The 27,486-nt window shown below is 42.5% G+C and overlaps 2 protein-coding genes across 3 annotated transcripts in view; both read left to right on the top strand.

Moving 5' to 3' along the window:
• CENPQ (centromere protein Q) overlaps window positions 1–27,486 on the top strand; it is a 494,148-nt gene that overhangs the window by 287,931 nt on the left and 178,731 nt on the right. The gene's annotated exons all lie outside the window — the stretch shown is intronic.
• Window positions 1–27,486, top strand: part of LOC141106335 (glycine N-acyltransferase-like protein 1) — a 128,592-nt gene that overhangs the window by 2,662 nt on the left and 98,444 nt on the right. The window contains exon 3 of the mRNA XM_073597026.1: window positions 11,219–11,345. Coding sequence (XP_073453127.1) covers window positions 11,219–11,345 — 127 coding nt within the window. The remainder of the gene's footprint in view (window positions 1–11,218; window positions 11,346–27,486) is intronic.

Raw genomic sequence — 27,486 nt, 5'->3', positions numbered from 1 at the left:
CTTTTCATGTGACAACACGGAAGAAATTACACTTTGCTACAATGTAAAGTAGTGAGTATATAGCTTGTATAACAGTGTAAATTTGCTGTCCCCTCAAAATAACTCAACACACAGCCATTAATGTCTAAACCGCTGGCAACAAAAGTGAGTACATCCATAAGTGAAAATGTCTAAATTGGGCCCAATCTCTCCCTGGTGTCATGTGACTCGTTTTTTTTTTTTTTTTTGTATCAAATCTTTTTTTATTTTTATAATGCTTGCTCAATATAAATAGGGAAAAGATATTTTTTATACAAATTAACAACTTAAAAAAGAATTTACCATCGTTTCATTTCATAATATAAACATAGTCACACTAAGAAACAAACAAATACAAAAAAAATTGAAAACTCATATATAACTAACCACACACCAACAATAAACATACACCTCACATTAATTTCCAATTGGTTTTACTTTGTTCAACTCCCATCATCTTAATATGTTATAGATCAAGATCAAGATCAATCTCCTCGTTCTCAACCCCCCCCCCCCCACCAACCCCTCCACATAAGCCATCATACAGCAAATTACTCAAATCAATCCAGTAATGCCAGATTTTACAAAATTTCTGGGGGACTCCTCTATGTTTATATGTTAATCTTTCATTTTTTAATATATAGTTTATTTTATTACACCACTGTTTATGGGTTGGTGGATCCTTAACTGTCCATTTTTGTAGGATAAGTTTACGGGCTAGGTAGAGAGATCTAGTCCACATTATGTGCATATCTACAGGTAAAATTCCATCTGGAATTATTCCCAGTAGTGATAATTTAGGAGTATGTATTATTTCTGTTCACGAAATTGTATTCAGAGTGATAAAAACTTTTTCCCAATATCTGTAAAGTTTGGGACATCGCCAAAGCATGTGAACAAGGGAGCCATTCGAAGCTAAACATCGTGGACATAAAGGCGATATATTTTTTTCCCCACGCAAATAATTTTTGTGGGGTATAGTGGGTTCTGTGTAAAATAAAGAGCTGAGTCAATTGCTGAGATGGTGAAATAGATACCTCAGGGAGGATCTCCATAGCACGAGTCCATTTATCTTCATTAAGATCTATCAGATCCTTTTGCCAACGAATAAGACTCTTAGCCTGTCCATCTGCCTTCGCTGTATTTAATAAAATGTGGTATAGATCCCCTATTAGTCCTCATTTAATAGGCCTAACTGAAGTTGCTTTCAATAGGATTTCTAAAGGATTATATTGAAGTTGAAAAGTTAAAGCTTGACTTTGTAAAGCATGACGAATCTGAAGGTACTGGTAGAAGTTAACCTTTGATAGTTAGAAGCGATCTTTTAATTTACTAAAAGGCAGTACAGTATCCCCTTCAAATAGCTGGTAATGAAAATTTATCCCAACCCTTTTCCATTCTAAAAATTCTGATATTTTATTCAACTCGGGTAAGCAAAAATTCTCCCATATTGGCATATGTCTTGTATATGCCTTATGCTGCGTAATAATGTCTATTGTCTCCCACAGTTTATGGATTAAATAGACAGCTGCAAATTTTCTCTTCTCATAAAATCTGTGGGAGACTATTCACTGTACTAATGGTAAAGGTTTAAACTGAGTCATTATTATATTCTGTATAGGGTTTTGGTCATCTATCTCCTCCCACCCACACCAGTGTTGAAGTTGTGCTGCAAAGAAGTACAGTCTAGAGTTAGGAACCGCTATTCCACCTCTATCTTGTGCCTGTTGGATGGTTTCAAGTTTAATTCTTGGTTTACCATGTTTCCAAATAAGGTCTCTAAATGTAGAGTCTAATGTCCTAAATAATTTTGATGTCAGCCAAACTAGAGAATTATGTAGTAGAAATAGCAATTGGGGGAGCCACACCATCTTCACCAGATTTGCTCTCCCTATCATAGTTAATGGAAATTTCCTCCAGGTTTTACTTTGTTGCCTAAATTTACCTATAAGAGGTAATAACTTTTTATCTATATAGTCCTTAACATTTGAAGTAATTATCACCCCCAAGTATTTAAATGACGTAACATACTTCATCTGGTGATTCTGGTGTGGAGACCCCAATTGCATTGGGTCCATCAGATCAATCAGCACTATTACTGATTTGTCCCAGTTAATATTGAATCCAGAGAATGTACCAAAATAATCAATAAGTGAGATAACTTTAAACAAAGACTTATGTGTATCCCCTAGAAAGACTAGAGCATCATCGGCGAAGAGTGCTATTTTTTCTTCGCCCGCATATCTCTGGAATTCCACAATGTCTGGGTTTTCCCGGACAGCTTCCGCCAGGGGTTCCACGACCAGTGCAAAAAGAAGAGGAGACAGGGGGCAACCCTGTCTTGTTCCTCTCTTCAAAAAAAAAAAGGTAATGAAATTGATCCATTAATCTGCACTCTTGCACTCTGGGAATTATATAACAGTTGTTATATAACTGTTATAACTAGTGAAATTTGGTCCTATTCCAAAATGTTTTAGGGAAGCCCATAGATAATTCCACTCAATACTATCAAATGCCTTGGAAGCATCCAACGACATAATAGTTCTATTTCCAGTATTGTCTATGGGTACTTGTAAATTTAGAAATAAGCTTCTAATATTATTGGCTACTGATCTATTTGGAATAAAACCTGATTGGTCACGGTGTATTAATTTATCAATTTACTTTGAGAGTCTAGTTGCCATTATCTTTGCCAAAAGTTTAACGTTTGATGTCAACAGGGATATAGGGCAGTATGCATCAGGCTTTGCCTGGTTTCAGAATAGAGATGATTACAGCCTCTTTCATCGAGGGGGGGAGGGACCCCACCTCGTAGGCATGATTAAGAACCATTAGGAGATCAGGTAGTAATACATCTCCATATGTTTTGTAAATTTCTCCTGGTAGGCCATCTGACCCAGGAGATTTGTTATTGGCTAAATCGGTCGCTGCATCCCTCAATTCATCTAGTGTTAATGGTTCCTCCAATATTTCCCTGTCATCATCTGTCAACCTTGGCAATTTAATGGACTCAAAGAACTTTTTCATGTCCTCCTCGTGATCTCTTGTCCAACTTTTGTATAACTTCTGGTAGAAAGCCCAAAACACTTCTAGGATCTCTAGGGTATTGTTAGTCTTCCCGTATTCAGAAGTATGAATTTCCGTAATAAGGGATCGCTGTGCTTTCACTATAGAGCCCAATATACATCCTGTTCCTTCTCCCTCCTCAAAATAAGGTTGCTGCAGGAAAAACCTTTTATTCTCTGTTTTCTTTATGGCTACTTCTGCATATTTTTCCTGACTATTTATCCATTGTGTGTGAGTGATTTTACTAGGATTAGTTATATATAATGCTTCAGCTTGCAGCATACTATCAGTAAGAGTTTTTTCCCAAGCTCTAAATTGTTTTTTTTTTTTTTTTTTAATTTGTCAGATAAGACGGCCTCTAAGGTAAGCTTTCTGTGCGTCCCAATATATTAAGGGCGATACAGTGGGTTTATTCATCTGCTGAAATGTAGCGAGCTCTAATTTAATTTCATCTGGAGGAAAGAGTGAAATCCAGTGAGGATTCACCTTCCACAATCTATCCCCCACATTAGTCCTGAATAAAAAGGATATCAAGGGTGAGTGGTCGGATGTACCTCTGGCCTCATATTTGATTTCAATAATATATGACAATAGGGAATGAGACCCCAGTGACAAATCTATTCTAGATAAGGTATTATATGTACTTGAAAAACATGAAAATTGTCTACTGGTTGGATTTCGCAATCTCCACAAGTCAAGTAGCCCCATTTCCGCTATGTATTGGCAAAATCCGTGGTCCCCTGTGGGTATCGCTTATCCAGTAAGGAAAATGCATCCATTGATGGATCCATAGAGTTGTTAAAATCACCAATTATTTTACACAGTCTATCTAGTTTATCGGATACAAACACAATAAATTCCTTCAGAATTTCAGGAGAATATGGTGGTGGAATATAAATATTTGCCAATACACCTCTTTGTCCAGCCAATACACAATCCAAAAAAATATATTGGCCCCTGCTATCCTTCCTAACCTATCTGCATTGAAAATCAATTGTCTTGGCTATAAGAATGGATACACCTCTAGAGTATGATATATATGTTGAGTGAAATTGGGTTCTAAACTGATTTTTCTTTAAGTAATGGAAGGTATGAGAAAGTAAGTGCGTTTCTTGGAGGCAAATTATAGAAGGTGAAAATCTCGTCAGTGAAGTAAAAATAGCCTGTCGTTTTGATGCAGTGCCCAAGCCTCTAACATTCCATGAGATTATTACATCTTTCTGAGGGGTCATAAAACAATTTACATCATACATTTTAGCTTCAGTTATAAACACATTGCAAACTATATTTATATTTCAATAGCCACTTGGTCATAGAGTAGAAGAATAAAAGCATAGGCAGATAAGAGGGGAGAAGCTAGAGGAGAGAAGGGATATAAAAAATTTGCAAACTATCTCCACATTTTTTATATTATCTTGCATCATTTGATTCCCAGGAGACCAAAGATAGGGAGGAGAAGAGAGAAGGGGAGGGAAGAGAGGAGATCCGAGACAGGAGCATAACGGTAGAGTTGATATACAAAGATTTAGTAAAAGGTGTCACCAGACTAACATATAGGACAAATAAGACAAAGACAAACAACCAACCACGACCAAGACACATGAGGAACAAAGAAATAAAACAAAGACAAGCATACATCAAAACACTTAAAAAAAAATAACAAACACCAAAAAAACTGAAAAACAATCATAGGGGTTATATGATCCAAAAGGCCCCCAAAAGTGGAGCCCACCCTGACCAAAAAGAGAAAAAAATAAATAAATAAAAAACAAAAAAACAAAAAAAATTATGTGGAGGAGGGGGGAGGGGGACAAAAAAAAAAAAAAGGAGATTATATGGAGGGGAGGGGGGGCCAAAGAGAGAGAAGAGGAGACTTTCCATGTCATTTTGGATAGTTACTTAAAAAAAAATAATAATAATAACTATTTTAATTGCATATAGTTATCCAACCATTGAGACGCTGAGTCCGGGGATATAAAGAAAGAAGTATTATCCTGAGTCTTTACTCTTAGCTTGGCTGGAAACAGCATAGCATAGGATAGTTACAAAGTTTTCAAAATAAGAGTTCTAGGTCTTAGTGGCTCTCCTAAGGGCGGAGATCGTACAGCCACTCTATGTGCCTGTTCTACAGAAAAAAATGGGGAAAAATGTTCTACTCCCATAATATCCTTAAGCCATCTTTCTATAAATTCTTCTGGTTTATTACCTTCCGCCTGTTCAGGGAGACCTACTATCCTAATATTATTTCGTCTGAGATGATTCTCCAAATTCTCTAAACGGGAATCGCATAAGGATAATTGCTGCATCATTTTTTTTTCAGATTTCATAACTGTTTGTAAAGAGTCTTCAATTGTACTTATTCTTTCTTCTGCACCGTTATTCTTTCTTTCATTGTGTGCATATCTTGTCTGAACAGACTTAAATCTTCCCTCATTCCTTCTAAATTATGAGATAGAGAGTTCACAGAGCTATTACATGTATTAATAGCTCTCATTATATCTGTTAAAATAATTACTTGTTCTGTATTTGGGCTATTTGGAGTATTTGATACATTGGAAGATGTAGCTGATGTATCATGCAAATCACTCTAAGAAGTTGCATTACTTGCTATCTCAACCGGCTGATTCCTTAATGTTAGCGCAGTATCCAATCTCCCTGCTCCATTAATCTGTCCTTTCATTATTGGTTCCTGTGGACCTTGTGTTGAATTTGAAATATCAGCTTGTACTAGGTCTTTAGACATAGTAGGGACATGGGCAAATTTTTCAAGTCGGGCTGTTATATCTTCTTTATTTTGAGATTTGGTTTGAGATTTTTTTATCTATACTGCTATGTAGGGAGCAGTCATTTATAGCATGTTCTTCACCCCCCATGTCCTTTTTATTTTTACGTGTAATTTTTACAAGCAGCCGGGCCCAATCGCTCACAGTCGATCTCCTTGGCTCACTATTTCGTGAATCGCACTCCACAGGGTATACACTGTATATAATTACAATCGCGTTATAGCAATTCAAAGTTTTTTGTTGTATGGTGAATGTATAGAGTTGATAGATATAGTAATAATTAAGGTGAGATTTTCCACTGATACTTCAGTTAAAAAAAAACAAAACAAAAAAAAAATAAACTTATGCTGCTGCCTTTAAAAATGATATGATAGCAGCATTAGCAAAGTATAAGCAAACACAGCACATAAAAACAAAATGGATCGGAGTAAATTCAGATGTATTAAATATATTTAAAGAGCAGAATGATGCTCATGAGACAAGTAGTAGACCAGGAGTGCACTGTTATGCCCCGTACACACGGTCGGACTTTGTTTCGGACATTCCGACAACAAAATCCTAGGATTTTTACTGACGGATGTTGGCTCAAACTTGTCTTGCATACACACGGTCACACAAAGTTGTTGGAAAATCCGATCGTTCTAAACGCGGTGACGTAAAACACGTACGTCGGAACTATAAACGGGGCAGTGGCCAATAGCTTTCATCTCTTTATTTATTCTGAGCATGCGTGGCACTTTGTCCGTCGGATTTGTGTACACACGATCAGAATTTCCGACAACGGATTTTGTTGTCGGAAAATTTTATATCCTGCTCTCAAACTTTGTGTGTCGGAAAATCCGATGGAAAATGTGTGATGGAGCCTACACACGGTCGGAATTTCCGACAGCAAGGTCCTATCACACATTTTCCGTCGGAAAATCTGACCGTGTGTACGGGGCATTATAGTGTACCCAGAGCAGCCAAAAAGAAGTCAGGGTCAAAAGTCAATGATACTTTTCCACCTATATCTTGCATATATGATATATAGTATATTGCGACGAGCCTTTACACAAAAAATCAGAAAAAAAAAAAACCTGGTATCCAGAAGTAAGGAATCTGTTATGAACCTCAGAAGTGTATTACAGATGCAGTGCCAAAGCCAAAGGATGAGCTGTATAATAAAGATCTTGAGACAGTTAAACGCTGGGGTCTGCAATTGTATATTATTGTGCTTAAAACGTCTGTCCTTAAATGAAAGGATTGATCACTCTGCAATGAGTGTCTGAATGACTTGATGTCACAAACCACAAATGTCAGCACTGGAAGGCAGGGAACCGAGAGCCGTCAGCTGGGTAGCAAGAGCCTGGAGCCATATGCCAGGGTCCATGGAGCCGTGAAGCATTAGTACGGGTGGCAGAACCCAGGAGCGATATGCAGGGGGAACCCAGATCAGGAGCAGCAATCCAAAAGCCGGGGGGCGGGTGCCGCGAATCTACAGAGTGGGCGCCGGGAAAGGCAAACGGCAAGCAGAAGCGTCCGGGGAACCGAGAACGGCGAGCCACGGATCCATGGAGCGGGAGCCAAGAACTGAGCGCCTGGATCAGTGAGTTGGATACTGGGAGCTGTGTACTTCACAAATCATAAGCCAGGAGTTAGCCAGAGTGTCAGAGCCGCACTTATGGATGAGAGGAAGCAGGGAGCAGAGAGATTCAATTAAAGACTCAAATAGATCAGCTGTAGTTCAGCTGAAGATAACCAGGGATCCAGAGCAGCATCAGCTGTATTAGGTATTAGCAGCATCAGCTGTATTAGGTATTAGCTGTATTAGCTGTACTAGGTTTCAACCATCAGCTATAGCAGCCATAATTCAGCCATAGTGTCAAAATATTAGCGTAGTTCTGAGCCAGTTCCTTCTATTTTCTTTTCTTTTTTTTTTTATTTTCAGAGGGGGATATTAAAGGAAAATAGCAGCCATCAGTTGTCAAACACAGCAGCAGAGTAACAAGGCCAGCAGTGCCGCTTATTCCGCCGATGTCACCCCCCAGATCAGCCAAAACGCAAAAACCGTCATAAGCCTCCAAATAAGTCTCCCAAAAAAGAAAAAAAAAAAAGAAAAAAAAAATACATTTCTGGTCAACAGCAGAGCTCCATCTCCTGAGCCCTCTCACATCTCACGTCCTCTCACTCAGACGTGGCAGCAATAGTTCATGTGACTCGTTAGTGTTGCAAGGTCTTAGGTGTGAATGGGGAGCAGGTGTGTTAAATTTGGTCTTATTACTCTCACTCTCTCATAATGGTCACTGGAAGTTCAACATGGCACCTCATGGTAATAACTCTGAAAAAAAGAATTGTTGCTCTACATAAATATGGCCTAGGCCAGTGATGGCGAACCTTTTTGAGCCTGAGTGCCCAAACCAAAATAAATAAGTTGGTTTCGTGTTGCAAAGTGCCAACACGGCAATTTGCAAGAGAGGGGTGCTGAGCGAAATAGAGGGGTTGTGTGCGAGAGAGGGGTGTGTGTGTGTAAAAGAGAGAGAGACAATGTGTGTGTGTGTGTGTGTGTGTGTGTGTGTGAGACGGAGAGAGAGAGGAAGATAAAAGAGAGAGAAGGGAAAGAGAAGAAACAGAGAGAGAGAGAGGAGGGGGCACAGAGAGCGAGGGGGGATACAGAGAGAGAGAGAGGGGACACAAAGAGAGAGAGAGGGGGGACAGGGAGAGAGGGGGGACAGAGAGAGAGGGGGGACAGAGAGGAGGGGGGACAGAGAGAGCGGGGGGACAGAGAGAGAGGGGGGACAAAGAGAGAGGGAGAGGAGACAAAGAGAGAGAGGGGACAGAGAGAGAGAGAGGACACATAGAGAGAGGGAGGGGACAGAGAGATAGAGAGAGAGAGATAGGACAGAGAGAGAGGGGGGACACAGAGAGAGAGGGGGGACAGAGAGATAGAGAGGGGACAGAGAGAGGGAGCAGAAAGAGGGGGACACAGAGGGGGGAGACTGAAAAAGAGAGGAGCTGAGAGAAAGGGAGACCTCTAGCTCTGTCCCTATCTGCAATCCCTGCTCTGCCTCCCTGCCCCAGTCTTTGTCTGCAGGTATTCAGTGTATAATTGTGCCTGGTGTCTGTCTCCATCCTTGACTCGGGAGAGTCCTCTGCTCTGTTCCATCCAGCGGCTCCCTCACAACCTGCGTCTCTCGCCTCTCCTCGTCTTCCGGGCCCACAGTCAGTCTGTTCTCCGGACCTCACTGTTGAAGGAGGTTTGAGGAGTGCAGGCTCCGGAAGGCGCCACTGATGCTGCGCCCCTCTTCGGCCATAAAATTAAGCGGTGAAGCTCTTCTCTCCCTCCCGCGCTGTCAGGCCTGTAGCCTACCACGCGGAGGATGCGGGGCCGCCCACTCAATCACGCAGTTTCCTGCACCTTGCCGCTGCTTGTTTCTCTCCCTCCCGTGTTCTCAGGTCTGTAGCCTTCTGCGCGGAGGCTGCGGAGCCGCCCACTCACTCATGCAGATAGTTTCATGCACCTCGCCACTGCTTGCTGCCGTGTTCTCCCCGCCGTGAACCTGGACCCTCTCGCGTGCCCACAGAGATGGCTCTGCGTGCCAGCTGTGGCACACGTGCCATAGGTTTGCCATCACTGGCCTAGGCTATAAGAAGATTGTCAAGACCCTGAAACTGAACTGCAGCACGGTGGCTAAGACCATACAGCAGTTTAACAGGAGGTTGTCTTTGAGAAATAGAAGTGTTAGTGCTACCAGCATTGCTGCAGAGGTTGAAGGGGTGGGGTAGGGGGGGGGGGTCAGCCTGTCAGTGCTCAGACCATACGCCGCACATTGCATCAAATTGGTCTGCATGGCTGTCGTCCCAGAAGGAAGCCTCTCCTAAAGATTATGTACAAGAAAGCCCGCAAACAGTTTGCTGAAGACAAGCAGACTAAGGACATGGATTACTGGACCCATGTCCTGTGGTCTGATGAGGCCAAGATAAACTTATTTGGTTCAGATGGTGTCAAGCGTGTGTGACAGCAACCAGGTGAGGAGTACAAAGACAAGTGTGTCTTGCCCACAGACAAGCATGGTGGCGGGAGTGTCATGATCTGGGACTGCATGAGTGCTTCCAGCACTGGGGAGCTACAGTTCATTGAGGGAACCATGAATGCCAACATGCACTGTGACATACTGAAGCAAAGCATGATTTCCTCCCTTCGGAGACTGGGCCGTATTCCAACATGATAACGACCCCAAACACAACTCCAAGATGACCACTGCCTTGCTAAGGGTAAAGGAGATGGACTGGTCAAGCATGTCTCCAGACCTAAACCCTATTGAGCATCTGTGGGGCATGCTCAAACGGAAGGTGGAGGAACGAAGGGTCTCTAACATTCACCAGCTCTGTAATGTCATCATGGAGGAGTGGAAGGGGATTCCAGTGGCAACCTGTGAAGCTTTGGTGAACTCCATGCCCAAGAGGGTTAAGGCAGTGTTGGAAAATAATGGTGGCCAGGGGCGTTGTTAGGTCTACAAAAGATCTGGGGCTAGAGCCCATAGCAGCGTAGTAAAGAAAGTAATACCCTTTGGCTGGCATACACATGTATATACAGTAATATATGTTTGTGTGCATATCCCCAGAGAGCCCCCCACTTACATCAGGGTCCCCAGAGAGCCTCCCCCTTAAAATCAGGGTCCCCAGAGAGCCTCCCCTCCCCTTGGGGACCCCTGCAGAGACTCGGGGCTATGGGCCCCAGATTCGGGGCTATAGCGCCAAAAGCCACCCCCTAGCGACGCCACTGATGGTGGCCACATAAAATATTGACACTTTGGACCCAATTTGGACATTTTCACTTAGGGATGTACTCACTTTTGTTGCCAGCGAGTTATTTTTAGGCAACAGCAAATGTACACTGTTATACAAGCTGTACACTCACTACATTGTATAAAAGTGTTATTTCTTCAGTGTTGTCATAAGAAAAGGTATAATAAAATATTTTCAAAAATGTGAGGGGTGTACTGTATAACATCTGAACAAGGCTTTATACTTTTTTCTTTTTTCATAAAACTGTGTGGTTTATTCACTAAAGGCAAATCCACTGTGTACTTACAGTGCACTTGGAAGTGCAGTCGCTGTAAATCTGCAGGGGACATGCAAGGAAAATAAAAGAACAGCATTTTTGCTTAGACATGAGTGGATGATAGCAATCAGCAGAGCTTCCCCTCATTTCAGATCTTCCCCTCAGAGCTACAGTGACTGCACTTCTAAGTGTACTTGCAGTGCACAATGGATTTGCCTTAGTAAATCAACCCTTGTGTGTTAGAGCAAGAATCGCATTCATACATTCATTGGTCATATTTGTACTGAATATTCTGTATTTCCCTGTGTAGGTCATGAAGGACCCCTCAGATCAATATAGGAATACATACTACCTATTTACTAAAGACCCTCAAAATCTGCAGAAAATGCTGGAGGATCCCCATGTTGTCAACTGGAACCAAGATATACTAATGGAAGGTGAGGAAGAGGGTCTGAATGAATCTCAGTATATGTGAAATGAAAGGGTGATTTAACCCAAAGTTATGATATTGAGATTGGTAGAGTTCAAGGGCCACTGGATTCTTATTTGTCTTCAATATTCCAACAAGGAAATGTCTGGACCAAAATTCTTGACTCTCTTCCGTCTACTTGGAGGTTTTGGGTGTTCCAACACCTTTATAGTGAGGGAAAAAATGATTTGATCCCCTGCTGATTTTGTACGTTTGCCCACTGACAAAGAATTTATCAGTCTATAATTTTAATGGTAGGTTTATTTTAACAGTGAGAGATAGATATAATAACAACAACAAAAATGCAGAAAAACGCATTTCAAAAAAGTTATAAATTGATTTGCATTTTAACGAGTGAAATAAATATTTGACCCCTTCGCAAAACATGACTTAGTACTTGGTGGCAAAACCCTTGCTGGCAATCACAGAGGTCAGACGTTTCTTGTAGTTGCCCACCAGGTTTGCACACATCTTAGGAGGGATTTTGTCCCACTCCTCTTTGCAGATCCTCTCCAGGTCATTAAGGTTTTGATAAAAAGAAAGAAAGTGCGCACCAGCCATTTGCATTATCATAGGATGTAAATTTATTAAAAGCGATAAAAAGAAACTACTCACAAACAGGAAAGAAGATCTCGCAATGTGAAAAGTCGTTGACTAACAGCATACAGCGTTTCAAGGAGATGTAAACGCGTCAGCTGGCAGTGATCCCTGTGAGTCCCTGTGTGACCTGTGGAGAGCTCCGTTCATCATAGACTGTATGCTGTTAGTCAACGACTTTTCACATTGCGAGATCTTCTTTCCGGTTTGTGAGTAGTTTCTTTGTATTGCTTTTAATAAATTTACATCCTACGATAATGCACATGGCTGGTGCGCCCTTTCTTTCTTTTTATCGTTGACTATTAGGATTCCCCATCCTTGAGGGCAGCAAGGCCTGTGTCTCTATATCATTGGTCTGGTTATCCACTTGTGCACAGGAGCGTTTTTTCTCTGCTATCATTAAGGTTTCGAGGCTGATGTTTGCTAACTAAAACCTTCAGCTCCCTCCACATATTTTCTATGCGATTAAGGTCTGGAGACTGGCTAGGCTACTCCAGGACCTTAATGTGCTTCTTCTTAAACCACTCCTTTGTTGCCTTAACTGTGTGTTTTGGGTCATTGTTATGCTCAAATACCTGTCCACAACCCATTTTCAATGCCCTGGCTGAGGGAAGGAGGTTCTCACCCAAGATTTGATGGTACATGGCCCCGTCCTTCGTCCCTTTGATGCGCTGAAGTTGTCCTGTCCCCTTAGCAGAAAAACACCCCCAAACCATAATGTTTCCACCTCCATAATTGACAGTGGGGATGGTGTTCTTGGGGTCATAGGCAGCATTCCTCCTCCTCCAAACACGGAGAGTTGAGCTGATGCCAAAGAGCTCGATTTTGGTCTCATCTAACCACAATGCTTTCACCCAGTTCTCCTCTGAATCATTCAGTTGTTCATTAGCAAACTTCAGACAGGCCTTTGCATGTGCTTTCTTGAGCAGGGGGACCTTGCAGGCGCTGCAGGATTTCAGTCCTTCACAGTGTAGTGTGTTACCAATTGTTTTCTTGGTGACTATGGTCCCAACTGCCTTGAGATCATTGACAAGATTCTCTCATGTAGATCTGGGCCGATTCCTCAATGATCATTGAAACTCCATGAGGTGAGACCTTGCATAGAGCCCCAGACCGAGGAAGATTGACAGTTATTTTGTGTTTCTTCCATAATCGCACCAACTGTTGTCACCCTCTCACCAAACTGCTTGGCGATGGTCTTGTAGCCCATTCCAGACTTGTGTAGATCTACAATTCTGTCCATGACATCCTTGGACAGCTCTTTGGTCTTGGCCTTTGGCCTTTCTCACTTTAAGAGAGTGCTCCTAATCTCAGCTCCTTACCTGTATAGAAGACACATGGGAGCCAGAAATTTTGCTGAATCATAGGAAATCAAATACTTTTTTCACTCATTAAAATGCAAATCAATTTATAACTTTTTGAAATGCATTTTTATGATATTTTTGTTGTTATTCTGTCTCTCACTGTTAAAATAAACCTACCATTAAAATTGTAAACTGATCATTTCTTTGTCAGTGGGCAAACGTACAAAATCAGCAGGGGATCAAATATTTGTTTCCCTCGCTGTATGTTGTCCAGCTACTCTGGTTACATTCTCCATAATATAAAATAATATATATTATCTATTACTATAATAATATACAGTACAGCCTCCTCTCCAGCGCAGCTCCCCCCCCCCCCCAGTATAAATGCCCCCCGTACAGATTTACACCCCAATAAAAATCTCCTTCCCGTATTACAGTTCTTGTTCCAGTTCAAATCTGTCCCAGTACAGATCTCCTTCCCCACCAGTAGAGCAACCCCCACCCAACAAAATACACCACCACCTCTAGTACAGCCCCCCAAATACAGAATCTATCTCCTAGAACAGTCCCCCCCCCCAGTTAAAATATTTACCTGTACAGATCCTCCCCCTCCCAATACAATTTCCCCAGTACAGATCTCCTTCCCCCCAGTACAAATCATCCCCACCAGTACTGCATCCCCATACAGTTATCCCTTCCCACCAGAACAGATCCCCAACCCTCTAGTAAAGTTCCCCTCCTAGTTCAAATGTTTCCCCAGTACAGATCTCCTTCCCCCGTAAGTACAGGGCCACCCCAGTACAGCTCCTCCGAAGTACAGATTTCTCCCCCAGTTCAGCTCCCCACCCCCAAGAAATTAATTTACCAGGCCAGGCATTTCAAAGTGCCTTTGGCTGTGTCATGTGACTGAAACCAATGAGGCTCCAAGGAGAGGCAGACTGTCAGCAGTAGCTGCGGATGCTCAGTGGATCCTTCCTATCTACTCCCCTGGTTTAAATGCATCCTTAACCACTTAAGGACCAGCCTCGTTTTGGATTTTAGGTGGTTACATGTTTAAAACAGTTTTTTTTTGCTAGAAAATTACTTAGAAAAAAAAACAATATATAATGTTTGGGGGTTCTAACACCCTAGAGAATAAAATAGCAGTCAATGCAATACTTTTTTTTGCACCGTGTTTGCGCAGCGGTCTTATAAGCGCACTTTTTTTTTTAAAAATTCACTTTTTTGAATAAAAAAATAAGACAACAGTAAAGTTAGCCCATTTTTTTTTATATTGTGAAATATAATGTTACGCCAAGTAAATTGATACCCAACATGTCACACTTCAAAATTGCGCCCGCTCGTGGAATGGCGTCAAACTTTTACCCTCAAAAATCTTCATAGGCGACGTTTACAAAATTCTACAGGTTGCATGTTTTGCGTTACAGAGGAGGTCTAGGGCTAGAATTATTGCTCTTGCTCTACCGGTCGCAGAGATACCTCACATGTGTGGTTTGACCACCGTTTTCATATGCGGGCGCTAATCACGTATGCGTTCGCTTCTGCGCGCGAGCTCATCCGGACGGGGGTTTTTAAAAAAAAAAAATTATTATTTATTTTACATGATTTTATTTATTTTTACACAGTTTAAAAAAAAATTGTGTCACTTTTATTCCTATTACAAAGGATGTAAACATCCCTTGTAATAGAAAAAAGCATGACAGGACTTCTTAAATATGAGATCTGGGGTCAAAAAGACCTCAGATCTCATATTTACACTAAAATGCAATAAAAAAAAAAAAAAAAAAGTAATTTAAAAAAATGACATTGAAAAAAGTGTGCCTTTAAGACATATGGGCGGAAGTGACGTTTTGACGTCGCTTCCGCCCAGCAGTGTCATGGAGACGAGTGGGCACCATCTTAGCCTCACTCGTCTCCAGGCACAGCTGGAGAAGGATGCGATCGCCTCCGCCGCTACCGACGGCTCCGGTAAGCGGCGGAGGGCACTGGATCGCGGCGGGAGGGGGGGCCATCTCCCGCCACCGATAAAAGTGACCTCGCGGCGAATCGACCGCAGGGGCCACTTTTATCTTAAAGCTAGCTGCTGCCATAAAAACGATATCCACCGCCAAAGTTTGGACGTACATCGGCGTGCGGCAGTTGGCAAGTGGTTAATAGATCAATAAAAGTGATATCACACTTAAATACAGTGCTGTAGTGATAAATCATACAAAAATATGGATAAATTCAAATAAAAACATAATATCTTTTCAGGCTGGATTGCGGGTTCCTCCGGAGACCCGGATACTTATCACTATAGGTTCTCTACATGTAGGACGTTGCCGACAAGATGATCTATCATTGGTCTCCCCTTAGCCCGAACATGCCAGACTTTCTGAGCGTAGGTGTGAAGCTAGATGCTAAGAAATGAAGCCCTGAAGAAGCGGCCATTGTGCCGGGAAACATGTTGGCAAAGCTTCATATAACACCTTTTGACAATATGCTGTGACAAGTTTCATATTACACCATTTGATGTTACATATTCTGTAATTTTATCTGTGTATGGGCTTTTCTAGTAGCCCTTTTGCTTATATAAATGTGTATTTTTTTTTTATATATGTAGCGGTACCCCTGAAGAAGCTGCTTAAGTTAGTTCAGTCTGTTACTCTGCCTCTCAACCCTAATAACAGCCTCAGCCCCCTCTGGCACACCTGGCAATAGTGTAAGTGCAATGACCAATGAGAAACACACACGTTATGATAAAACATAGACATTGTATTTACTGCAATATTTCTGTGGAAGAATAGCAGACAGTAACAGTATATAGTCAAGTAATCAACTAGAGACAGCAATAACTGATATTTAAGAGCAATATAGCTCTCAATCTTATATTCATACGTGTGAGTTATGGGTGAGTGACTCAAGCCCATGGGCCCCAGCCAATAGGGGCCCCGCCCGTTCCGAAAGCCACTGAGGGTGGCCAAAAGCCGCCGAGAGTGGCCGAGAGCCGCCGAGAGCGGGCGAAAGCTGCCAGAGCCGATGAGAGCCTCCAAGAGCGGCCGAAAGCATCTCTGTATCTCAGCGGCGCCATTTTTAAACTGAAAGGCTACAATGACAAGGCAGCAATGACAAAGGATCAAGGCTACACTGACAAGTCTGCAAATGACACTGGGGCAAGGCTACACTGACACTGGGCAAGGCTGCAATGACACTGACAAGGCTACAGACGGACACTGATAAGGCTGCATTGATGGGCATTTAAATGTATGTTTTTTTCCTTAAATTTCCCTCCTAACCTTGGGGTGCGTGTTATACGCCGATAAATACGGTAATTATCATTTTATCCATTTTTATTGCTTTTATTAATCGTGGACCCAGGACGAATACCAGTACAGTATCCCCCACTTATACACTTATATATTATATACTTTTATGAATAGCCATTTGTTTTGTCTTGTCCAATTAAACAGAAGTTCTTTAATACTGCACTGAGTCTGGCGCACCTTGTACTTTTCTATTTCTGTTTTATAGAGCTGTGCATACGTATAGAAGGGTAGGGCCCGAAAGTGACTGAAGCCCAGGGGCCCCCACCACCCTAAGTCCTGCCCTGGGCGCTGCCTATGAATGAAAAGGTGATCTTAGTGCATTCACACCTGAGAAGGGTGATCAACTAAGATAGGTTGCCTTCAAGTGTATTGGAAATTTGATTTGCTCAAATATTCTACCTTCCACAAATAATTAAACTTATGTGTGAAACAGTGTACATTCATCAAAATCCCATAATATACATTAGTCAAAATGCAGCGCTAAATTAAAAATAATAAAATGATTATAATAGTCCGTTGACACTATTTTAGAAGATTAGAAGTGACGTGAAGCCTCCACCAAAACTTCAGTGTGCACAAAGGAAGCACACCACACCCACGTGCAGCCAATCTGCTTACCAGAAAACAAAAAAAAGCATGTGATGTAATCATATGATGCCAAGGCTCAACTGTAGCTCCGAATGACACACTCCATCACAGACAGCCAGACAATGGAAAAGCCAGATGGTCACATGACATCAGGACATCCAGGTTCACATGGGAAGATGAATGGATTATGTAGTCACCAGCGAGATAATCCAGTAGAAAAAGAGCAATAATAGTGAAGCCCATATGGGTAAAAAAAAGGCATTTATTGTAGTCTACTTACAAATATGCAGTATACATCATCACAAACAGAAACAGCGTGCTTGCATCAGCCAGCCTGACATGTTTCATCCTATGTAAATATCATCAGAGGCGTGGCTAATAATGCAAGCACTCCCACATAAATAGCAAAGCATCTTAGATCACACTGCCCTCTGATAGGGCAGTGCGGCACATAAAACAGCTGTTTTTAATTTTGGAATTTCGCCTCCGGCCGCACATGCGCATTAAGAGCGCCCTATATGTGAAGCAGGAAGTAAAACAACATTTGGCTCGGCCGCGCATGCGCAGTACGGCCGTGCGGTTCACAAAAACAGGAAATAATACCCAGCAAGGTCAACAGAAGAGCGGAAGCCGTACGTCACTCCGCAATGGGCTAAACTAAACGGCCGCGCATGCGCGCCGCAACCACACTACACAAAAAGTATGTGTTAAGCGGCCTCATACGACCGCACATGCGCAGTACGGCCAAACACTAAGACATTGAGTCATGATCCCATCTTTAAATACAAAAAAGAACTCACTGCACTCGTCAATGCTGGGTTTCGCAACAAATTGCTTAATAAGAAAGAGAGGGACTTCTTAATTCTGTTGGCACCTAGAAAACCAATTATTTACTTTCTACTGAAGGTACATAAGAGTTTAGTTAATCCCCCGGGAAGACTGATTATAAGTGGGCTGGACTCTATTACCTCTAGAATCGGTAAATATATTGATGGCTTTTTACAACCCTTAGTGTCTGGTACCCCCTCTTACATCAAGGATTCTGCGCAAGTAATTCGCAGCTTTGAGAATTTAGAGTGTAAAGAGCGATACATTTTGGCCACTGCCGACGTGGCGTCTCTGTTTATCTTAGATCTTTTGAAATATGCCATGACCCATAAATACTTCTGGTTTGGGAGTACCCATTACCTCCAGAACAGGGGGTGGCTATATGTGCTAAATTTGCACCAAGTATGGCCAATTTATTTATGGCCAAATGGGAGGAGGATGTTGTCTATTCCAACAGAAGACCATAATTGGTCTTCTGGGGTAGATATATAGACGACATTCTCCTCCTGTGGGATGGCGATATGCTGTCACTTACCACCTTTATGCACCAACTCAATGACAATTCACTGGGGATTGTGTTACAGTTTGAGAGTAGCACCAGTAAAATTTATTTTTTGGATCTGACCATACAGATCAAAGATGGCACCTTTAATATGTCCACTTTTTAAGAGTACTGACAGAAATGGGTATATTGGACAAGGTAGCTGACATCACCCTTCATGGCTTTAATCGGTCCCCAAGAGCCAATTCCTCAGTTTGCGGGGGAATTGTACTCTTAAGGAAGATTTTTTTATACAGGCTGCTACTCTGAAAGAAAGATTAATTGAGAAAGGATACTCACCCAATGATCTAAATAGAGTTATTAATGAAGTGGGGAGTATTGATCGAGTCTCTATTTTACAGAACAAGAAAAAACCTTCATCAAGTGAGATCGATTATAATTTCTCAATGATTACCACTTACTCTCAACAATATTTTGACATTAAAAAAATGTTTTCCAAGCATTGGGGAGTTCTTAGAAATGATAAAGTTCTGGGTCCAGTCCTCCCAGACTGGCCACAGGTTATATTTAGAGGGGTTCCCCCCTTAAACTCCAAGTAGCACCCAACATTCTGGATGCCCCTAATAGGGTGTCGTTCTTTCAAAAATCTAAGGGTTATCACCCTTGCCGGGGTTGTAATATCTGTGCGATTAACAAAGATAAGAGTAGAAAAATATGTCAATTTAAGTCTCATGCCACAGGTAGAACCTTTGACATCAATACCTTTATTACTTGCACTTCATTAAACGTGGTATACTTATTGACCTGCCCTTGCGGCTTGCAATATGTGGGCCGTACAACACGGGCCATGCACAGTAGGGTTAATGAGCATATCACAAATATCAAGAAGGGATTTCTGAAACACACTGTCTCCCGCCATTATCTGGAATGTCATAATCAGAATCCTAAGGGAACCACCTTTGTAGCCATTAACAGGTTCAATCCACACTGGCGTGGTAGTTCGTCCAAACGGGAAATTTCCAAGCTTGAAGCCCGCTGGATATATGATTTAAAAGTTATACCCCTTTCGGCATGAATGTCGACTGGGATATAAATTGTTTTATTAATAACAGTTAAAATAATTAAATATATATTTTTTACTTTTTATGAACACTAGGGGGCAGTGCTTGTCAAATATTAAAAAACAAATAATTTTTTATTCTTTATTTTATATATTCTCTTATCTTTATTACATTTTTATTATTAACATATTTTTTATATTTTTACGATCATTTATTGTTCTGGGTGGCTGATACCGTTGTATTACTGCATTGCTTGAGAGCCTCCATATCCTCCCTCCAATGTAGTTAATTGCCCTGTTAGTTATACATTTTTATGATTTTTTAATATATGGGTTGAATTAATTTTTCACTGATTCTGTAGGGGTCTGTGCATTATTGAGAAACACCAACATATCTAAAGAGAGCCTATGAGTGGCCTCCTGCATCGCCGTTGTCACTTTCGATTGGCGCTGTTCCTATTGCACCCGTCATTGATGAGAAGCGGCTATGCTGTTTAGTGTTTCCAAGGTCTTAGTGTTTGGCCGGACTGCGCATGTGCGGTCGTATGAGGCCGCTTAACACATACTTTTTGTGTAGTGTGGTTGCGGCGCGCATGCGCTGCCGTTTAGTTTACCCCATTGCGGAGTGACATACGGCGTTCCGCTCTTCTGTTGACCTCGCTGGGTATTATTTCCTGTTTTTGTGAACCGCACGGCCGTACTGCGCATGTACGGCCGAGCCAAATGTTGTTTTACTTCCTGCTTCACATATAGGGCGCTCTTAATGTGTCGCACTGCCCTATCAGAGGGCAGTGCGATCTAGGATGCTTTGCTATTTATGTGGGCGTGCTTGCATCATTAGCCACGCCTCTGATGATATCCACATAGGATGAAACATGTCAGGCTGGCTGATGCAAGCACGCTGTGAACCGCGGACCTTTTTCTGTTTGTGATGTATACTGCATATTTGTAAGTAGACTACAATAAATGCCTTTTTTTACCCATACGGGCTTCACTATTATTACTCTTTTTCTACTGGATTATCTCGCTGGTGACTACATAATCCATTCATCTTCCCATGTGAACCTGGATGTCCTGATGTCATGTGACCATCTGGCTTTTCCATTTTCTGGCTGTCTGTGATGGAGTGTGTCATTCGGAGCTACAGTTGAGCCTTGGCATCATATGATTACATCGCATGCTTTTCATTGTTTTCTGGTAAGCAGATTGGCTGCACGTGGGTGTGGTGTGCTTCCTTTGTGCACACTGAAGTTTTGGTGGAGGCTTCACGTCACTTCTACTCTTCTAAAAAAAGTTTCAACAGGCTATTATAATTATTGTATTATTTTTAATTTAGCGCTGCATTTTGACTTTTTTATATGCGTTTGATGAATCAACAAACTATGCTGGCTGCTAACCTCTCTCTTTTTAGTTAGCGCAGATATTTGTTCACACTTGTTTCATAATATACATTAACAACTAAAAACCACTCCTTAATATAAAAGTAAATATTCCTAGAGTCTCCTCTAAGACTTATATGTGTAGATGGTTAAAAATCAACACACAAGGGTGTTTGTGACCACACTCAAAGTGATAGGTATATACTTTAAAAAGTTTTAACTGAACACAGTGCAAAAAAAAAAAATATATATATATATATATATATATATATATATATATATATATATATATATATATATATTTTAAGAGGCAGTCCAATCTTATGTAAATGTTGATATCACAATTTTTAGGTGACTTGTGCAGTATTCAAAGTGACTTGTGCTTGAATTTGTTTCCAATCCTTGTGCAAAGTGAGGAATGACTGTTGTGCTCCCCTTTTGAATCTCTACTCAGCAGATCCTAGCACCCCTGCAGGGACAAACCACATGTAGTGAGTATGTGGTGGCTGCCAGATCGATCACCCCCTCCTTCAGCACATTCTAGGAACTCCAAAGCCTCCAGATTCTCAAGGGACCATTGGAATACACCGTTAACCCTGGGTCAGAGTTTAGCAGTCTCCTTCTCTGTGACCCCGATATTATACCCTCATACAAAAAAGAGATGTTCTCTCATAGTGTAAATCCGAAAAGTAGTTTTTATTAAAAATTTTATTTTGTAAGTTTTTCCTTAAGGCAAATGGGTGGTAATCTCCAACCCAACACAGCTTAAAATCTACAGCAAGTGCTTTAGGTCGGCATGCATTCCACAGACCGGAACTTCGCTAGACCATAAATGACGTGTGTGCGTAGCTCCGGCTTACGCATTTCATTATTGGACATCGTCTGAGGCGGTGACATCTTAGTGCACCTCACGTCATTTATGGTGAGTGGCCGTGCAGGTTCCACCCCCTGTGAATTGGTTACTATGGGCTGGTTGTAAAGGTAGACTATGCTACTCCCACTACATTATGTTTGGATAAGTAATGTAAAAACGATGCCCTCCACTCGGGACTAAGCACCGCAAACCCAATGCCAGCCTTTTGGGATCCTATGGTCCTGCTAACTTGCATCCCTGGGGTCAATTTCCAATTAGTAACCTGCATAACCGATCTCCCAGTGCAATCCCGATATTACCTAGTAAAACAGACATACATTTTAGAAAGTATTTGTGCTGTATGTCTGTCTGTTTTACTAGGTAATAGCTGGATTTCACTGGGAGAGCGGCTATTGTAACAAATTCACAGGGGGTGGAACCTCATGGCCGCTCACCATAAATGACGTGAGGTGCACTAAGATGTCACCGCCTCAGACGATGTCCAATAATGAAACGCGTAAGATGGGACTACGCACATACGTCATTTCTCGTCTAGCAAAGTTACAGTCTATGGAACGTACGCCAACCTAAAGCACTTGCTGTTGATTTTAAACTGTATTGGGTTGGAGATTACCACCCATTTGCCTTAAGGAAAAACTTAAAAAAACATTTTTTTAATAAAAACTACTTTTCGGATTTACACTATGAGAGCCCATCTCTTTTCTGTATGATTGTATAATATCAGGGTCACAGAGAAGGAGACTGCTAAACTCTTACCCAGGGTTAACAGTGTGTTCCAACGGTCCCTTGAGAATCTGGAGGCTTTGGAGTTCCTAAGATGTGCTGAAGGAGGGGGTGATTGACCCGGCAGCCACCACATACTCACTACATGTGGTTTGCCCCTGCAGGGGTGCTAGGATCTGGTGAGTAGGGATTCAAAAAGGGAGCACAACAGTCACTCATCACTTTGCACAAGGATTGGAAAGGAATTCAAGCACAAGTCACTTTGAGTACTGCACAAGTCACCTGAAAATTGTGTTATCAACATTTACATAAGATTGGACTGCCTCTTAACATAATAATATATATACAGAGGCCCAACATGCAGAGGCCCAATATGCAGGGAGCACCATCAGGTGTTCTAGGAGCAAAAATTACACATCTCATTTCTCAACCACCTATTACACTTTTGAAGGCCCTGGAGCACCAGGACAATGGAAACACCCAAAAAATGACTCAATTTTGGAAAGCTAACACCCCAATGTATAATCTATGAGGCATAATGAGTCTTTTGAACAGTTCAATTTTTTCCAGAAGTTTTTGGAAAATGTGTAAAAAAAATGAAAATGCATTTTTTTTACACAAAGTTGTCCGTTTTATAAAATATCTCCAACACATAACATTTAGATAGCAAAAATGACACCCCAAAATATATTCTGCTACTCCTCCTGAGTATGGAGATACCACATGTGTGAGACTTCTACACAGCCTGGCCACATACAGAGATCCAACATGCAAGGTACATCGTCATGTGTTCCAGGGACACATAGCATGCACATACCAAGAATTACACCCCAAAATACATTATGCTGAGCAAAGTATAAACAAAAGATTACCTGTGGTTGTAGTAGCGCAGTTGTACACAGGAGGATAGCACTGGTCCAGGCAGCAGGCAGGTACTTGGTCAGCAACGGCAAACACAATTGTCCAGGCAGCAGGCAGGGATACTGTCCATATAAAGTCCAGGGTCAGTGCAGGCAGAGATATTGTCCGCAGTGCCAAAAATATTGGTCCTGGTAGTAGGCAGGAACATGTTGTGTGGTCAGTGCGATGGGCAGAGACATAATGGCAGTAAGTCCTACAGGCAGCAGGCAGAAGTAGGGCCTTGTTCAGGACAGACTGGGGACAGGGGTAGAGGCTTCTCCCACCCAAATCTCTTTGAAGCCTCCGAGTCTCCAGACTCTAATCTAGGAATGAGAAAACAAATAAAATTGTTTTCTTTATCCAGAAAAACAATTCTGGAGCCCCTCACATATGTGAGACCCCTGTGTTCAATCCCACTAGTCCAGTATCAGGGTACAAGATCAGTCCATGAGGCAGGCAAAAAACATGGTCAAACAGTCCAAGGTCAGTTCCAGATCAGGCAGAGGTATGCACAGAATCTTTAGGCAGAAGCATAGTCGAATAACAGTCCAGGGTCAGTTCCAGATCAGGCAGAGGTATGTACAGAATCTTTAGGCAGAAGCATGGTCGAATAACAGTCCAGGGTCAGTTCCAGATCAGACAGAGGTATTTACAGAATCGGCAGACAGAAGCGTGGTCGAATAACAAGCCAGGGTCAGTTACAGAGCAGGCAGTGGCATAAGGGGTGTGAAGGTGTGTAAAGGCAGGAACTGAGGATTATGGTAAGTATGTAACAGCGAAAAACATTCACCTATGCAGAGGCCTGGTTCAGAAGGACATTGGGCACAGTAATAAGATGTGTCTCTTCTGACTCCTGCTGTGGTACACACCTTACATTTTTTTTTACGTCGTTGGCCTGTTGGTCTGGGAGGGAGTTTATCTGGAAAGTGGCGTTCGGAGAGTCGACTAAGAACATCTGATCGGATGTTTTCTGGTGGGCCATTCGGGAATATAAGGGCAGTGAAAACTTCCTCCTGGTAGCCAATGGAAGCGTTTGGGGTTTTGGGGGGAGTTGCGGTAAATGACATGTGTTGTATATGGCCAATTGAAAAAAATAAATTGCAACTTTTTTACACCAATGGTATGTCCGTCTTGTGGCAAGGTATGGTTCCAGCATTTGGTCATCGAAGTCAACTCCCCCCATGAACAAATTATATTCATAGATGCATTTTGGTTTTTGTATGAGGCCATTTCTTCTGGGGATTTCCACGAAGGTATCATTGTGGATCGAAGACAACATGTAGACATCCCTTCTGACCCTCCACTTCACTGCCAAAATCTCCTTGTTTCGCAGACTTGCAGTTTCTCCTTTTCTCAACTTCTTATTGACAAGACTTTGAAGAAAGCCCTTCCGGTTCTTTTTTACGGTGCCACATGCTGGCGTCTTCTTTCGGTGAGGGTTGTGGAACAGGGGCAGAGATGTGTAGAAGTTGTCTACGTATAAATGGTAGCCTTTCTCCAGTAGGGGGTATATGAGGTCCCAAACAATTTTCCTGCTTGATCCCAAGTAGTCTGGGCAATTAGGGGGTTGCAGCTGGGTGTCCTTCTCTTCGTACACTTTGTAGGGATATATGTACCCTGTGACTCGGTCACATAATTTGTATACCTCATATACCCCACAGTGGGCCCTTTTGCTGGGAATAAATTGTTTCATTTTAAGCCTGCCACTAAATTTAACAGGGGACTCATCCACATATATGTGTTGGTCTGGGGTAAACAGCTGGGGGAATACTTCAGAAAAATAATTTAGAAGTGGCTGAATTTTGAAAAGCCTGTCATAATTTGGGTCATTTTGGGGAGGGCACTGGGTATTGTCATTGAAATGGAGGAACCTCATTATCATTTGGTATCTGGTTCTGGGCATTACCTTGGAGAAGATTGGCATGTGGTGGATGGCGTGGGCTGACCAATAGGAATTCAAAGTGTTTTTTTTGGTGAGTCCCATACAAAATGGGAGGCCTAAAAAAACCTTCAACTCCTCCACCGTTAGGTCTCTTCACTCGTAGGGACAGGCAAAATAGGACGTTGGATTACTTAAAATAAATTGCTGTGCATAAAGGTTGCACTGGGCCACAATTGTTGATAGCATGTCCTCTGTAAAAATTAAATCAAAAAAATTGATTGGGGAAAAATTCTCCATGTCCACCTGGACTCCTGGCTGGGCACTGAAAGGGGAAATGTTGGCTTCTCCTGAATTAGGAGGAAGCCACAAGGGGTTCTGAAGAGCATAGGGAAGGCTGGCATGGGTCTTTGGCTTTTCTTGCTGAGGTACTGCGGTGCTGGTGGATGGCACTGCGGTGCTGGTGGATGGGACTGCGGTGCTGGTGGATGCCACTGCCTCCTCACCAGAACGCCTTCGTTTGGCAGCCTCAATATCTTCCTCCTCTGAGTTACTCAGTGTTCCACTACTGAGGACTGGCTCATAATTTACGTCCGACTCCGAATCGGAGTTTGAAAGAGCATCTGAAAAAGAGAGCTCCCCGTTGCTCTCATCGACCTGAGAAAGTATTTGGTACGCATCCTCGGCGGAAAAGCCTCTTTTGGACATGGTTGCTGGTGGTGATGCAACTACACAGGTGTGTGCTAAGCCTGCACTGATGGGCACTAATGAGGCGGCACTGATGAGCACAGATGGGCACTGAGGTGGCACAGAGGGGCACTGATGAGGTGGCACAGATGGGCACTGATGAGGTGGCACAGAGGGGCACTGATGAGGTGGCACAGATGTGCACTGATTACACAGATGTGCACTAATCAGGCAACACAGATGGGCACTGATTTATGGCACAGATATGCACTGATGAGGTGGCACAGATGGTCACTGATGAGGCGGAACAGATGGGCACTGATGAGGCGGAACAGATGTACACTGATTGCACAGATGTGCACTGATTGATTGCACAGATGTGCACTGATGAGGTGGCACAGATGGGCACTGATAAGGCAGCACAGATGGGCACTGATGAGGTGGCACCGATGGGCACTGATGAGGTGGCACCGATGGGCACTGATGGGCATTGATGAGGTGGCACAGATGTGCACTGATGAGGTGGCACAGATGTGCACTGATGAGATGGCACAGATGGGCACTGATGGGCACTGATGAGGCGGCACAGATTTGCACTGATGAGGTGGCACAGATGGGCACTGATTGGCACAGGTGGGCACCGATGAGGTGGCACTGGTGGGCACTGATGAAGTGGCACAGATGTGCACTGATTACAAAGGTGTGCACAGATGGACACTGATCACCGATGGCACAGGTGGGCACAGATTGGCACAGGTGGTCACAGGTGGGCACAGATTGGCACAAGTGGGCATCGATTGACACAGGTGGGCACAGATCCCTAATTGGCACTGTACTGATTAGGAACTGTACTGGGGCACTGTTTGGGCACTGGTTTGAACTGTAAATGTGTTTTGACACTCACTAGCACAGATCGCTGTCAGATCCTCTCTCTCCTCACACGCGGTCTCTGTGTGAGGAGAGAGAGCCGGCAATGAGAGATGATCTCATATGTTTACTGTGATTGGCCATTTACAGCGATCTGTGACTGGCTGTGTCCAAGGGACACGGCCAGCACAGAATTTCCCGAAACAAGCCTGTGAGCACGCACAGGGAGCGAGGAAAGGGGAGGACGTCCTATGACGGCCTCCCGGAAATTGAGGTCCGCGCTGTAGCCGTCATTCGGCTATGGCCCGGACTTCAAGTGGTTAATGAATATGCAGTCCTATGAAAAAGCATTTGCCCCCTTCCTGATTTTTTATTTTTTTGCATATTTCTTACACTTAAATGTTTCAGACAATCAAACAAATTGTAATATTACACAGAGATAACCCGAGTAAATCCAAGATGCAGTTTTTAAATTATTATTTTATTTATTAAGGGAAAAAAGCTGTTACAACCTGCCTGGCCCTATGTGAAAAAGTAATTGTCCTCTCCCATACTGAATCATGAATGAACTGTAATTAACCACAATTTTTTTGGAAAGCTGAGTTAAATTTCACTT

The sequence above is a fragment of the Aquarana catesbeiana genome, linkage group LG08, assembly GCF_042186555.1.
Source record: "Aquarana catesbeiana isolate 2022-GZ linkage group LG08, ASM4218655v1, whole genome shotgun sequence".
NCBI lineage: Eukaryota > Metazoa > Chordata > Amphibia > Anura > Ranidae > Aquarana > Aquarana catesbeiana.
The sequence above is the reverse complement of the archived record's forward strand: the minus strand, read 5'-3'. Positions and strand labels throughout refer to the sequence as shown.